At 34.7% G+C, this 16,952-nt stretch overlaps 1 protein-coding gene across 3 annotated transcripts in view; it reads right to left on the reverse strand.

Annotated features, from left to right (window-relative positions):
* GSK3B (glycogen synthase kinase 3 beta) overlaps nt 1-16,952 on the reverse strand; it is a 203,076-nt gene that overhangs the window by 34,128 nt on the left and 151,996 nt on the right. For all 3 annotated transcript variants that reach the window (XM_025990128.2, XM_025990127.2, XM_025990129.2), the window contains exon 8: nt 6,598-6,693. In XM_025990128.2, coding sequence (XP_025845913.1) covers nt 6,598-6,693 — 96 coding nt within the window. The remainder of the gene's footprint in view (nt 1-6,597; nt 6,694-16,952) is intronic.

Genomic DNA, 16,952 nt, shown 5'->3' on the forward strand with positions numbered 1-16,952 from the left:
TAAAAATGCCTACAGGGAACGATAATTAATCTAAGTAGAACAAGTGCTGTGCCTGTTCCAAACAGCTACTCCTCCATAGATTTCATTGTGATAAATGTACAACACAGACACTGTTCTCTGGTTATACACAATATACACAAGCACACAATGTCCATGTTGGTAAGCCATGAACTCCTAAGGAGCAATCCCAATGCTGGCTCTCAAGTAATCTATTAACTGTCTAAAATTATTTGCAATTTGTAAACCTAAACACAGGATTAAAAGTGAGACAATGTCATGGATTTGTTGGATAGTTATGTTGATTAACCATGTTAAGTAGGTACAAAAAGAACTTAAGTCTACTAAAGAGTTTATATGTGGTACATAACTCATAAGAAACACAAACATCCTTTTCTTAGCCACAACAGAGCTGGCATTCAATAAATTTCATCTGTACTAATTAAAAGGCTTACTGAGTGTTCCTGAGCTCTATTACCCATAAGAAATATTTATATGTGTTGATACCAGTGTTTAACTATATGCAAAATAGTAACGCAAGCTTATACAGAAGTACAATTTACCAAATGACCACTTAACTCAATTTAATCTTAGTGTTCATAAAATAGTTTCCATAGTCAGACTGACCTTCTTAGGAATATAGGAACATTTTCTTTTCATCTACACTTCTTCATCTTAAGGGACAATGCCCTAGGCTACAACAATTCCATGTTGTACCAACATCTAAGCAAATCTAAATCTTCCTTCAACAGCCCACCCCACCTAGTCCTTCCGTCACCTTTAAGGAGGAGTCCTCTTTTGCTCCACCACCCCCGCTGAAGATCTGCCTTATACCTACAGCACATGAAACCTCTTTGAGCACCTACAGTACATGATCAAGTATATGGTTACATGTTACATTATTCAATACTTGTTTCAACTGAGTTAGTTATATCACCTGTAAGCTTTTCAAAAACAAGGGCTATATACTTTACTTTTTTAGCATCCTTTTTGTAGTATCTGGCACCATGCTGGGTACATAGGAGATAAAGGTTTTAAGGAACAAATGACATATTAAAAGTAGATTTTTGCTTTTTTAATCCACCAACCCTATCCCTCTATTCCCCACAAGTTATCTTGAAACTTATGCCTCAGTATTGTTTTATATTATTCCTCTTACACAGGTGTTAGCCACCCCAGTGGCTAGATTTAAAATGCACAGTTTCCAGCAAAGAAATGGGATTGTAGCCAGTATAACTAGAAAAGTGAAGTCTACTCACATAGGAAAATAAATGTTAGAGAAGGAAAACTGATTATTCTACAACTAATAAAGATGTAGGTAGAAAATTCAGTAGAGAACACAGTATATTTACAAGACAAGTGATAGTAGATTAGTAGAAAGTTCAGGGCATAGGATGTTAAGTAATAATATAGAAACTAATTTACCCAAGCAATAGAACAAAACAGACAAGTACAATCTTAGGAACCAGGAGAAATTCCAACACAGTTTTATGCTTTCTGGAGTCCATGTGAGCAAAATTGGAAAAGGCTGATAGAGCTTACTTGCAAAAAAAGAAGTCTGACTACAATTTTTAGTCAGGTATTCTTAATTTTTAAATTTTTTTAAAGATTTATTTTGAGAGAGAGAGAGAGAACGAATGAGAGAGCGAGACAGTGAGCGAGCACACGTGAGTGGAGGAAGTGGCAGAGGGAGAGAACCTTCAAGTCACCTCCTCACTGAGCATGGAGCCTCCATCTCATAACCCGTGAGATTACCTACCACCTGACCAGAAACCAAGAATCATAAGCTCAACTGACTGAGCTACCCAGCCACCCCTAACTATATGTAACTCATTTATAGTTTTAAACTATAAATGTGTTTAACTGTAGTTGAAATAGGTGTTTACCAAGTGAAAAATCCTGTATTGAAAGGCTCAGAAAAAAAGGTAAAATTATAAAGAAAGTCTTAAAAACATTCATAGGAAAAAAGTAGGTATAGCAGGGTTTTATCTTTAGCTTTAAACATGTCCAGTCTAGTCTGGTACCTTTAACAGCCGAAATGACCTCAACCTCAATTTTCTGCTTACTCTTAGCTAGTTGTAAATAGTACTAAATTCGTTCATTTTTAAGTATGTGGACAGTGTTCTAAGAAACTGAGCATGTAAGGACTGACTTGTGGATACTGCTTTCTAGAATACTTAACCAATAATCTATGTTCCCACATATCCCAGAGATATTTAACTATTAAGCAAACTTATCATGTATGCCAAAAGCTTAGTGACAAACATTTTGAAGTAACTGATACCCATTTTATTATTACCAATACAAAAAAAAAAAGAAATTAGGAACTGCTATAATACATATGGTATGAATTGGAAGGTACTGTAAGAGTTACATGGGGGGACTTAACCATGGCGAGCTCAGCTAATTAGAAAATATTTCATGGAAGAACTAAGATTTGAGATCTTGAGAAAAGGTTAAGATTTGGTAAGCAGAGAAGAAGGTGATCATTCTAAGTGTGAAAAGACACTAGTAAAAGAGAAACATTTATGGTTTCTCTGGCGAATAATCAGAAGTTAGGAAGGTTAGGAATAGGACAAGAATATACCTCTTGCTTCTCTGGAAAGAGAAGACAGAAACAATAAGCAACAGAATGACTATATAATCTGTTATCCAAATTAGGATATTTTTGAGAGTGAAGGAGCATTCAATTAATAATAACACTAGACAAGCATAAAATGGGACATATGATCACCCTTGTCCTTATAGATTTTCCTAAAGGCATTTAAGTTAGCAGGGAAGATTTTTAAATAGGAATGACAATAGTTTTACATGTGCTTTTAAGAAAACTAATTTTGAGAGCAATGAGGATTAAAAAGGATGTGAAACTCTAGAAGGGAAATTGTTAGGAGGTTGTTTTAACAAATTCTATGAGACAATGGTGTCCTAAACTAAAGTCAGGGCAGTGGAGATAGGACAAATCACAGAACTATACTGGAAGTAATATCTTTATATTATTTAGAACCAAAATAAAATATTCCTTCACCTGCATATTACTATTTTCCAAAGAACCAGAAAAGATAATAGCTAATTGCTATCTTACAAAAGAAAAAACTTGAGGCACAAAGAGTAGAAGCAGTGCTCAAAGTAGATGCTCACTTTATATCTAATAGACTGTCATTTAATCACGCTTTCATATACTAAATGCAGAATTTAAGCTTCCTCTCTTTTGCTTGTGAATCTCCTCCATCTCTATTTAATTCTCAAACTTCCTTTGCATCATTTGTTTTGCTTTCTGTATGGTTATTTGTTCTTTCAAGTTTACAGCATGCACCAATGCAGGAGGTCTTTATCTTCCAATCCCCAATCCAATAATGGTCCCTGTTTCAAAACATTAGCACCAAGTTCCTTTCCTACTTAAACCATGGGTGCATTATCAATGAATTAGATTACTCTGGCTATTAGGTAGTAGTTAAGGGGAACTTATTGGATTTCCTTTTTTTTTTTTCAAGATTTTATTTATTTATTCATGAGAGACACAGAGAGAGAGAGAGAGAGAGAGAGAGAGAGAGGCAGAGACACAGGGAGAGGGAGAAGCAGGCTCCATGCAGGGAGCCCGACATGGGACTCGATCTGGGGTCTCCAGGATCACGCCCTGGGCTGAAGGCAGCGCTTAACCGCTGAGCCACCTGGGCTGCCCCACTTATTGGATTTCTAAATTCTCAAGCTTCTTGCCATAAACCATGTTAGGCTCATCTCACTGTTTACTTCTGACTACACATCTGACTCCCTTTACCTCATTGTTTCCATGGAAGACATTTTCTTTCTTAATCTTTATGTCTACCTACTTTTTTGAATACATCAGCTTCCAATCATTGGGGATACAGCTGTACTACATATTGTAGCACAGAAAAGCAGGGTTCACAGAAAAACAGGAAATGGGGCTAAAGTGGGTTTTATCAGAAGACCAAAATAAAGGCAAAGCAGCTTTTGTTTGCAGACTTTGTTTACCTGCCCTCAAAGAGCAAGACGCTCTTTTCTTTAGAGAACAATATGTATTTCTTTAAAAAAAAAATAACTTCATTGGCTGCCTAGCATAAGAGAACATTTCTCAAGTTGGTGTCCACTATCAAAACAGAAGGGAAAGGGGACTGTGTTCTGGCTAGAAATTTAAAATTCTGTATTTTCATTTTCATAATAACCTATTGTAAAAATCAATACAAGCATATTTTGGATCACCCAGGTTCATCCAGATGACAGAGCAGTGCTATGGAATTTCTGTCTGAATATAGTTTTCTGCTTATACCATAATAACATCAACCTTGTTGTGTGCACTAATGAGAAATTAACATTAAGTGTGCTTATTACATAATAAATGCATTTGTACCAAGTGAAAATTAAATTATGTCACAGCAAACTATATAAATGAAGAGTTCACAGTACTTTGAACAGACAAAATAGGTGGGAGAATTGAGTCATCATTCAACACATGAGATAGGAATGGAAGCCTAAATAAAACAAATAAAAGGGCTTTGTATAGAATATTCAAGTTTGAAGGGCATTAGTGTAAGACATAAAACATCAGGAATCCAATGAGCCAAGGAAGATGTAAAGCACACAAACTGACCACAAATCTTCTGTTGACTGTGTTGTAATTATAATCCACCATTTCTCACATCCTGGCTAATATTTGAAAAGATATAATCCGGGGGAAAATGCAGAATGAATATGACACACACTAATACTGCTAGCAGTCTTGATTAAAAAAAAAAAAGATAGGGACTGTTAAATAAAATTTCATGACCTCAATTTCAGCATTATATTGGTCAGATATTCTATATTAAAGGTAACATGTGAGGAATACTTAGGTTATACCAAAAGAACTTTTTCTTTCTTCATAAAAATGACATGCTTATTAATGAAAATATGGAAGTACAAGACAAAGAAAATAAAATCACTTCTTCTCACCCAAACTACTATTAGCATTTTGGACTATTTCCCTGTATTAATTCAATATACAGAATTGTCTTTGCTTTCTGCATTTCTTTAGCATGATTGAAATTACAGTATACTACAAATCACTTATGAACACTTTAACTTATAACAACTTCACTGGATTCAAACTGCAACTCAGCCTTTAAATTTCAATGGGCCACCCAGGATTCTTTGAGTTTAAAGCCAGTGAGAGACCTTAAAAATCTTCTGACCCAGATTCAAAATAAAGTTTAAGTGTAAAGATCAAAGAATGGTTTATCTCAGAACATTTAGTGTTTATCATAAATTTTAAAAGGTGTGGTAGGAAAGGCAGCATCATGGTCAGTGAAAGCTAATCTACAATTCTGGCACTGAAATACTGATATCTCTGATTCTAAATAATTAATTAGTAACAAGAGGCTCTTCTGCAATGAAGAGAGATAATAAGACTGTAAGAACTTGAAGGAAAGTAACTAGAATTATAATACAATTTAGAGATAGAAAAAGACATACTTTGAATCTGGGAATATAAATTATTTCACCTATAGCACTAAATTATTTTACTTCTTACCATAAAAGATCTATAGACAATTAAATGAGCCTAAAAATGCTCAAAACCGTTATATACATTTTTAAGTACAGGAAGTCTGCTTAAACTGTAAGAGTTGAACTTTGCTAACTCACAAAAATATATGATGAAATATAGGTAAATGTAAGAGAAGATGCATGGTGCATAACTACAAGTCTGGCATTACACACACACACACACACACACACACACACACACACAAATGAGCATAAATTTAATCCTGGTTTTGTCATGGCCACCTATGTAATCTTGAATAAGTCACTACCTCTGACCATAGTTTCTAAATCTGTAGAATAAGGACACTAGCGATTCACTCCAGCAATAAGCCCTAATGAGATTTTTTTCTCTGCCCTTTAATGTCACAAATTAAACTGAAATGAAAAAAAATTTTAAATAAAATCTCTCTTAAAGGATCATTTCAATTAAGTATCAAAGCAAAAAATAAAGTTCTGGTAAATTAGTACTTATGCTCTTCGAATTGGTTCCAACTTAAGAATTGGTTAGGCTATCAAATGGTTAATGACATCTCATTAACATATTGATGTTTTCAATGGATACTGCAAGCAAGATCAAATCTTTTTATTTCTCTCCCAAAACACCAACAGGAAAGCAAACAAAAGAAGAAAAACAGTATTATTTAAGGCCTATAAACAGTTTTATAAAAAAGAAAATATATGAAATATGTTTTCATATGCTACCTATGATATTAAAAGTACCTCTGTGTAAAGAAATTAACTTTTGAGTTTTAAGTAGTCAACTTATGCATAAGATGCTACTCCTAATGAAATTCTATATTTTAATGATATAGGTACGCTGTCCTCATCCTAAAAATAAAAACCCAGGCTGAAAACTATCCATAGGAAATCAGTGGGGACAAAACTATATACAGTCAACAAAACACTGAAGTACACAACTCCCCAACTATCTTTACATTCAGAACTGCTGTGTATTTTGTATTCAGGCAGCTATCTATACCAAAATAATTTAGTTTAAGAACAATGAGAAACCCAAGTTTTACTATTGGTTAATATGCTTTTTAAAAACTCATTTAGACTCACCTTAGTCCAAGGATGTGCCTTAATTTGAGGGAATTTGAATTCTGTGTAGTTTGGGTTCATTTCTCTAATTTGCTCCCTTGTCGGTGTCCCCAGGACCTAGATAAAGAAAGCAAGTTATTGCTGTATTTTTCTATATACTTACAAATACAGTCTTTATGATTTTTTTTTTTGAAAAGATTTATTTATTTATTCATGAGAGACACAGAGAGAGAGAGGCAGACACATAGGCAGAGGGAGAAGCAGGCTCCATGCAGGGAGCCCAATGCTGGACTTGATCCTGGATCCTGGGATCACGCCCTGAGCCAAAGGCAGACGCTCAACCACTGAGCCACCCAGGCGTCCCCAGTCTTTATATTTTAATGTAGTGGTTTCACTGGAAAAGAATTCCCAAGTCATAAAATACATAATTCATTAAATAGAGCAGCCTTCGCAAAAGTCATTTTTAACTGACTAGAAATCCTATGCTATACTACCCTACACAGACTTTTATGATAATCATGTTAAACCAGCTAATTTTATATATATATATATAAAAGATCACTCAAAAACATTCAAGTAAAAATCAAACACCTTTGTTCTCTTGAACAAAACCATCATTGCAATCACGGGCATCTGAAATGAGATTTTGTATTCCCTTAGTAAAGTATGGCCAAAGGTTTTATCATCAATAAATTAATCAGGATAACCTTACTCAGACACTGTCATCAATAATTCCATTCAATCAATGAATATTTAGTGATTGTTCCCCGTGTACAAGGAACTATGCAATGACATTCAGAGAATACAAAGAACAAGAGCTTTCTTGTTATAATGAACTTACATATTTGTGTGTGGGGAAAAAGTATAACTACGAAACAAGATAAAAATACACTGAGCACTTCATTGCTTACAGAGATATAGTATGCACTGGACAAAGGAAAGCATACAGAACTCACTGCACAAGACAGATAGGAAGAAACATTAATTACTAAAAACGAGCAATTTGAAGAAAGATGACACACATTACTCATCTTTATAATTCTAAAGCCTGGTATAAAAAAATATTCTGCCATTTACAATTCAAAAATAGTGGCACAGAAGGAGTGTAACGTAGTAAGTACTTGATTTGTGATGGCAACCAATGAATAATCAGGACAAAGTAAGAACTTCAGGTATTTTTTTTTTGTTTTTTGGTTCTAATTCTTTAGACTTCATTAAAACCAGAACTTATTGTTCTAAGAGTTATGTTCTTCCAAAGACACTAAAGAAAACACAAAGGCAAGCTAGAGACAGAAAGAAAAACATTTGTAAAACATATATATCTGCAAAGGACTTGTATCTAGAATATACAAAAGACTCCTATAATTCAAAACCAAAAAGACAACCAACACCCCCCCCCAACACACAAATGGGCAAAAAATATAACTAGACACTTTATCAAAGAAGACACAGACAGTAAATAAACAGATGGAAAAATGCTCAACACCACTGATTTTAGGGAAATGCTATTTAAAACTTTATGACACCATCTATATACCTCAAAGGCTAAAGTTAAAAAAGATTGTGTATACCAAATCTTGGTGAGGATATAGAGCAACTGGGGCTCTCATCCATCCACTGGTAGTGGAAATATAAAATTGTATTGCACCTTAGAAAATACTTTGTGTTAAAAAGTTAAACATATACTTACCATACATCCATCATTCCCACTCCTAAGTATTTATCCAAGAGAAATGAAAGCATATGTTCATACAAAAACTTTTACACAAATGTGCATAGTATCTTTTCTGCAACTACCAAAAACCAGAAACAACTTAAATGTCCACAACAGATGAATGAATCAACAAATGGTGGCATATCCATACAATGGAATGCTACTCAGTAATAATGAATCTAAAAAAATTATACCAAGTAACAGAAGCCAGACCAAAAAGAGTACCTACTGTGTAATTTCATTCAAATGAAATTCTAGAAAATTTTGTCTAGAAGTCCAGCTCTATAGAAAGGAACAAGGGATTACCTAGTATGGGAACAGAAATCTCTGTCCTGGGATCCCTGGGTGGCGCAGCGGTTTGGCGCCTGCCTTTGGCCCAGGGCGCGATCCTGGAGACCCGGGATCGAATCCCACATCGGGCTCCCGGTGCATGGAGCCTGCTTCTCCCTCTGCCTATGTCTCTGCCTCTCTCTCTCTGTGTGACTATCATAAATAAATAAAAAAAAAAATAAAGAGGCTACTGAGCTATTAAAAAAAAAAAAAAAAAAAGAACACAAAGACTCCTAACTCGGGGAAACGAACTAGGGGTGGTGGAAGGGGAGGAGGGCGGGTGTTGGAGGGGAATGGGAGACGGGCACTGAGGTGGACACTTGACGGGATGAGCACTGGGTGTTTTTCTGTATGTTGGTAAATTGAACACCAATAAAAATTAATTAAAAAAAAAAAAAAGAAAAGAAATCTCTGTCCTTTGCAGCTATAGATTTTATCAGACACTTATGAGTCAGGAATTATGTTCACAGTTAAAATATAAAGTTGAAAAGGGAACCTTAATTTTTATTTCTAAACAATAAAGCAAACACTTGTATCCTATTTTACCCCGTGATGAAGAGGGTGTGTAAATGTGTGTCTACTTGTGTGTACATACGTACTGGGAAAGAGGGAGAGGAGTGGAAAAGGGAGAGCAAACTAATCAATAATTCTGCCCCCCAAATGCAGTCCCATTGGATTCTTTTAACTGCTGGAAAAAAACAACCAGCAATAACATTAATAAATGAGTATTTAAAAATGCATACCTTCAATGACACTACAACTTAGTAATACCATTTTAAGGTATATACTCTAGAGAAACTTTTAATACATCCAAACCAATATTGTACATATTAAAATACTATAGGCACAAAAATCCAAAAGTAGATTAAATAAATAAACTGTAGTATAGTCATAAAATAGTATACTAACTAGCAATGAAAATGAATGAAGCAGAGCTACACATACCTTCTGATGAATCTGTGTCACAAAGTGGTGAGTTTTCACTCAGTAAGGATTACATATAATAGGACTGCCTTATGTAAGGCATAAAAACAGGCAAGACTAAGCTGTATTTTATATAGTAAAACTGTAAAACTAAATAAAAAGAATGGGAATACTCATTAGAAAAATCAAGTACATATTATTTAGCCTCATAGGGAGATATAGGAGAGATTGTGACTAGGGCATAAGTAATTCCTCTAATTCGTTTTTTTTTAAAATTTTATTTATTTATGATAGTCACACACACACACACAGAGAGAGAGAGAGAGAGAGAGAGAGAGAGAGGCAGAGACATAGGCAGAGGGAGAAGCAGGCTCCATGCACTGGAAGCCCGCCATGGGATTCGATCCCGGGTCTCCAGGATCGCCCTGGGCCAAAGGCAGGCACTAAACTGCTGCGCCACCCAGGGATCCCCAATTCCTCTAATTCTTAATACGACTGATAATTACATGGATATTTGCTTTATTAATGTGCTTTATAATGAACACATTTTAATATATTTTTGCATTAAGATATATATCATAATATACAAAATGACACTTAAGAAATGACCACTTTTTAATTTGTGACTATTTGTTGCACAGTCCCCTCTATTTATTCAGTACTTTGTTAACACAAGACACAGTCCTAACTCCACACGAGTTGGTAAGAATGTCAAGAGAATTGTATGATGTCTGCTAGTAAATGCATCCTTTTACTGTATGGACAGAGATCACAGAGATGACTTATCAGCCATTTGGTTAACTTTCTGTTAGGGGCTATGTTAGATAAGTTTTAAAATGAAAAATTTCAAACACAGGGAAAAGTCACACATTTTTTAGGGAAAACTCTCTTCCTTTATACCAACTACCCAAATACCATGATTAGTGTTTTACTATATTTAGTTCATGACATTTCCATCCATCTGTCCATACATCAATCCACCTTATTTTTTGATATATTTCAAAGTCAGTTGCAGACATAAGCACACACCGGCATACATATAATTAACTACGGTTCAATATTTATGACTTTTATTTAAGCATTTTTTATATACTTGGAATCTTCCTTCAATATACACAGTGTATATATGTGGAAAATCTATTTTATCACAATGGGAAATAATCTGCTTTGACAAACAGTGATATAAAAAAGATTCTTAATTATAATTCTAATTGATGGTCAGAGTTTAACTGTGTCCTTTACTTTTAAAATACGTATATTTGTGACTTTTAAGAAGCTAATTACTAATCAGTAAATGGAATCACTGATCTATTCTCCCCATGCTGGCTAACACAGATGGAAACTAAAGGGAAGACCCTCAAGAAAGGGGTCAGCAAACTTTTTCTGTAAAGGGCCAGAGAGTAAATACTTTAGGCTTTGTAAGCCATAGAGCCTCTGTCACTACTCAACTCTGCTGCTGTAGCACACAATGCAGCTGTAAACAAAAGTTTATTTACAACAACAGGCAACAGAGTGCATTTGGCTCCTGGGCCCTAGATGCCAACCTCTGACTTAGTCCAAACATTTTTAGGGATGAGAAAAACTGAGGGCCAGAAGGAGCAACTTTTCAGAGGTCAGAACTAATTAGATCCAAAGCCAGCACATAATTCAAATCTTATCACTGGCAAACAAATTTTTAGGAGATAGTATCAAGAATCTGTTTTTATTTGACTTGGTTGGAAGAGTAATCATTTCTGTTTCTAATTTTGGTAGTTGTAAAAAGTTGATGCTATTAAGCATGAAGGCACAGAGCTAGAATAGAAATAATACTTAAGACAATCAAGAACTAAGTGGTAAATATGGGGTATAACATTTAGAAGAGGGTTTGAGGGTAGAAAAACAAGTTTGGTAGTACCTGATGTACAGGTGCTGGGTAGCTGTGTAAGTGCATAACAGGTAAAGCAGGTTGAAGAAGAGTACTAAAAATGAGGACCCACGGGACACAAATATGTAGAAAAAGGGAAATTTAAAAAGAAAACTGAGAGAGGAGTCCAAGAGACTGGAAGAAGTCCTACAGATAATGACACCATAGAGGGCAAGGAAAGTAAATATTTAAAGAACAAAGGGTAACTTATCACATAATTAGCTCAGATAAAATAAAGGTGTTCACTATATCTAGCCATGAAGATTTCCTTTCTGACCATAGGGAGATCAATCATGAAAAAGTAAGAAGACCATAATCATTTGAAATAAGCGGAGACAGCAAGTTCTCCTTTCAAAAAGTACATTAGTGAAGAAAAGGAGAGAACGAAGAAGAAATTTATTGAGAGAGCACTCAGTATGTAAAAGCTCTGTGTGAGGTATATCAATTTTCTTTTCTCATTTACATTTTAATACTTCATTACCCATTTTATACTTAAAAGAAACCTATAATTGATGGAGATAAACTGACTTCTCAAAGCTTCAGTTTGTCAGGTATAAATATGGGATTCAAATGCATGTGCACTGACTCCCTAAAATGGTCTATCTAACATTAAGGGCAGAAACAAGGGAAAGATTTTTAAAAAGTAATTTTTAAAACATCATTTTCTTAAACTCTACTGATTATGCCACAAAATGAAATCTAAATCCTTTTGAGATGTACAGGATATCCTAAGATTTTATAAGATCGCAAGGCTATAATTATAGGTTAAAAAAATTAAATAGACTTAACAAAAAAAACCTCCATGAGTTAAATAAAATCCACCCATATCTGGTAATTCAACTTAAATTCTTAGTACTATAGATTTAGGCAACAGAAGAATTATATCAAGAAATGCAAGAATCTGACTGCCTAAATAAAATTAGAAAGTTTAACAAATCTCAAACTTATTTTATCAATTCCTGCAAAATACTTATGATTTAGCAATTTTGATACATCACTTTCAGGCTTCCCTAACTGCAGATTCTCACTGTAAATTCCATGCTTACTCATCCTTAACTATATTTGCAATATGAAGCATACAACAAATATTTTTATCTGTTGTAATTGTTTCATGTGTGAAATCTTGGTTGGAATGTTAAATGGTAGGCAAGTACTACAGCTGTGAATAATATAAGTAATTTTATTGCAAGAATTTGTTTTTATTTTAATTTTTTAAAATTTGAATTCAACTTAGTTAATATATAGTGTATTATTAGTTTCAGGGGTAGAATTTATTGATTCATCAGTTTAATATAACACCCAGTGCTCATTACATCAAGTGCCCTCCTAATGTCCATCACCCAGTTACTTTCATCCCCCCACCCATCTCCCCTCCAGCAAACCTGTTTGTTTCCTATAGTTAAGAGTCTCTTATGGTTTGCCTCCCTCTCTCTTTTTTCAAATCTTATTCTGTTTTTCTTCCCTTCTCCTATGTTCATCAGTTTTGTTTCTTAAATTCCACATATGAGTGAAATCATACAGTATTGTCTTTGACTTATTTCGCTTAGCATAACACCCTCTAGTTCTAATCATGTTGTTGCAAATGCACTGCAAGAATTTTTTATCACAAAGCCTAAGTTACAGAAACGATTGTTACTGAATTACTTTGGGAGCCATAACTGCTTAAAGGTGGTCAAATGTAGGGGCGTCTGGGTAGCTCAGTTGGTTAAGCATCTGCCTTCTGCTCAGGTCATAATCCAGAGATCCTGGGATTGAGCCCTGCCCAGCAGGGAATCTGTCTCCCCCACTGTTTGTACTCTCTCGCTCTTTCAAATAAAATATTTAAAAAATAATAAAAAGGTGGTCAAATGTAAACTAAAAGCCTTAAAGTAGAGCAATTTTGTATAACTTTGCACCAAGTAGTTCAATAAGTGAGGAATGCCAGGCAAAAGGCTTGCACTATTAAAAAATTTAAAAAAGGACTATTATGGACTTTTGCTTCTAATCATGAAGTAACAGATGCGAGAACTGCCATTCAGGTGTAAACAACTAGAAAACTGACAAAATACTTCTTAAAGAAGAAAAAAAATATAACCCACATGCAAGAAGAAAAAAATGAATCAGTCAACACACACAGATCCAGAAATGAGAGAGATGGCAGAAGTAGGGAATAAGGACTTAAAACAGCTACTATATTGAGAGAAATAGAAGATCTAAAAAACAGCAATTGTACAGTTGAAACTATGGTATGTAAAATCGAAACCTCACTGGACATCTAAGAGCAGATTAGCACAGAAGAAAGTCAATGAACTTAAAAGAAAAAAAAAAAAAAGCAACAGAAACTAAAAACCTGAAGCATGGAGGTAGAAAAGGCCAGAAAAACATATGTGTATGTGATTCAAGTGTGAAAAGGGGGAACAAATGTAAAAAAAATGTAAAAAAAAACTATTTTGAGGAAATAATGGCTAAAATTTTTCCAAATTTGATGAAAAATCAATGAAAAGCTCAATGAACTTCAAGCAGTACAACGCAAAACAAAACAAAACAAAAAAACATACTTACACTCAACCAGTAAGAGCCACCGATAAAGGGAAAATCTTTCCCAAAACAAAGAGAAACACTATATACATAGGGTATCAATGATAGGAATGACAGAAGCATGCAAGCCAGAAGAAACTAGAGACCTTTTTAAAGAATGAAAGAAAAAGAAAAGCTGGAAACCAAGAAATTGTGTATCTGGTAAAAATATCCTTCAAAAGACATTACTAGGCAAATAAATGTTGAGTTGGTTACTAGATTTTCACTTTAAGAAAGTGCTTCAGGATGAAAGAAAAGGATCCCACATGCGCATTCTTATCTAGAGGAATGAAGACCACCAAAAATAATAAATATGTTGCTAAATGTGTATTTTTCCTTTGCTTTTAAATTTCTCAGGAGAAACTGAATGCTTAAAGCAAAACCATAAGAAAGTACTATGAAAGTATTAAAGAAGTAAAGCGCATAACCACAGTAACATAAAAGACAGCAAGGGGAAACAGAAATATACTGTCACAAGGTTCTTAGTTTATATGTGAAATGGTATATTATTATTTATAGAATGTGACAAAATAAACATGCCTATTTTCAATCCTAAAAAAAAAAAACTTTAAAAAAATACAAGGATGTATAGCTTAAACTGCCCACTGGGGAAAATAAAAAAAGCTCATTATATTAGTAAAGTGGCAGTAAAGGACAAAAACAAAACAAAACAAAAACACGGAGTGAAAGATAAATATCAAAGTAAAATACTTAAACTCAACCATAATGATAATCACATTGAATGTAAATGGTCTAAACACGCCAATTAAAAAGCAGAAATTGGGGATGCCTGGGTGGCTCAGCAGTTGAGCATCTGCCTTTGGCTCAGGGTGTGATCCTGGAGTCCCAGGATGGAGTCCCACATCAGGCTTCTTGCAGGGAGCCTGCTTCTCCCTCTGCCTATGTCTCTACCTCCCTCTTTCTCTCTGTCTCTCTCATGAATAAATAAATAAAATCTTTAAAAAAAAAAAAAGGAAAAAGAAAAGATAGTAAGTATATGCTGTCTGTGAGAAATAAATTTTAAGGGGATCCCTGGGTGGCGCAGCGGTTTGGCGCCTGCCTTTGGCCCAGGGCGCGATCCTGGAGACCCGGGATCGAATCCCACGTCAGGCTCCCGGTGCATGGAGCCTGCTTCTCCCTCCGCCTGTGTCTCTGCCTCTCTCTTTCTCTGTGACTATCATAAAAAAAAAAAAAAAAATTAGAAATAAACTTTAAATATAAAGACACATAGGTTAAAATGCAAAAAATTACACCAGGCAAACACACCATAAGAAAGATGGAGTACCTACATTAATATCAGAAAATGGAGACTTCAGGGCAAAGAAATTAGAATAAAAAGCGTCATTCCCTATTGATAAAAGTAATTTTAAGTCTATATTTGAAATTACTGTGTAAATAAGAATGTAGAACACAGTAACTTTCGTATGTTGTTGGTAAAACTGAAAAATAGTAGAAAAATAGTAGAACTGCTTTGGAAAACAGTTTGGTAACTTCTTATAATGTTAACATACACTTATGTGACCAGCAACTTTAGTCTTTGTCCTTTCTTGGAGAGAAATATAAACATATATCTGCAAAAAGATTTATAAACAAACATTCATTGCAGTTTTACCTGTAATAGCCAAAAACCAAAACAAGTCAAACATCTATGTATAGGTGAAAGGATAAAAAAATTACAGTATGTTCTAACAGAATACAACTCAGCATAAAATGTAATAAACAGGTAATATAAGCAATCTGGATGAATCTCAAAAACACATTGGGCAAGAAAGAGCTAGATACAAAAGTAACGTACATTTATGCGGGATTATGAAAAGGAAAAACTAATCTTCAGTGACAGAAAGCAGACCAATGGTCACCTGAGATAGAAGATGGGGGACTAACTACAAAGGGGTATGAACAGAGTGGTCAGCTCTCCTGGTTTGCCTGGCACTGTCCTAGAAAAGCACTCAGGTCCTGGGTACACTGGGATGTTTACTCACCCCTGGTTGTACACAGAAATATTTTTGGACTGGTGGACATGTTCTAAATCTTGACTGGATAGTAGTTATATCCAGCTTTGTCGAAGCTTATTAAACTGCATAAAATGACTTTTATTTTATGTAAATTACATCTTGATGATGTTGATTTAAAAAGTAAAACAGACCATTATGTAATTTAGTATATTAAATAAATTTAGTACACTAAATAAAACCAGATGTTAATCCTTCTTATGTAGCTCTGTTAAGGCTAGCATTAAAAGTATCAGAGTCTATATTAAACTTACAATCAGTCTATATTAAACCTTACAATCAGAACTATTTTATATACAATACGAATAGTCTTTAAGAAAACAAAGATACGATTTAAGATGCAAAGGAATTTAAGAATGCAAAGGTAAGGCAATCAAGAGGCATTTAAAACTTTTTGCTGGGGCGCCTGGGTGGCTCAGTGGTTGAGTGGTCTGCCTTTCGCTCAGGGTGTGATCCCGGGGTCTGGGAACTGGGATTGAGTCCTGCATCAGGCTCCCTGCATGGAGCCTGCTTCTTTCTCTGCCTGTGTCTCGGTCTCTCTCTGTTTCTCGAATAAATAAATAATCTTAAGGAAATAAAAAATAAAAATTTTTGCTTAGTCTCTTACATTATTCATTCACGTCATTTATTGAGTTCCTATCTTCAAAGAACTCTAGGGCAGAGAAACTTATACAATCTTCAAAGATCAGTACAACTAAGTAACTGTAGGTATGTGTGAGGTGAAAGTGCTACCCTGCACTAAAGTGAGGAAATGATTCAGGAAAGGGTTCTGGAAGGAAAGACAAGAGCTGATTTTATGTAAAGGGTCTAGGAAGCAAATGAGTCAGAAGCACATTCTCTACACACTACTGAGAGGTAGAAAATGGCCTGATTTGGATAATAGTAACAACTGAGTGGTGACAGAGACTAAGAATTGGATAATGGAGGGACAGCAACG

Source organism: Vulpes vulpes, chromosome 1 (assembly GCF_048418805.1).
Source record: "Vulpes vulpes isolate BD-2025 chromosome 1, VulVul3, whole genome shotgun sequence".
NCBI classification, from domain to species: Eukaryota; Metazoa; Chordata; class Mammalia; order Carnivora; family Canidae; genus Vulpes; species Vulpes vulpes.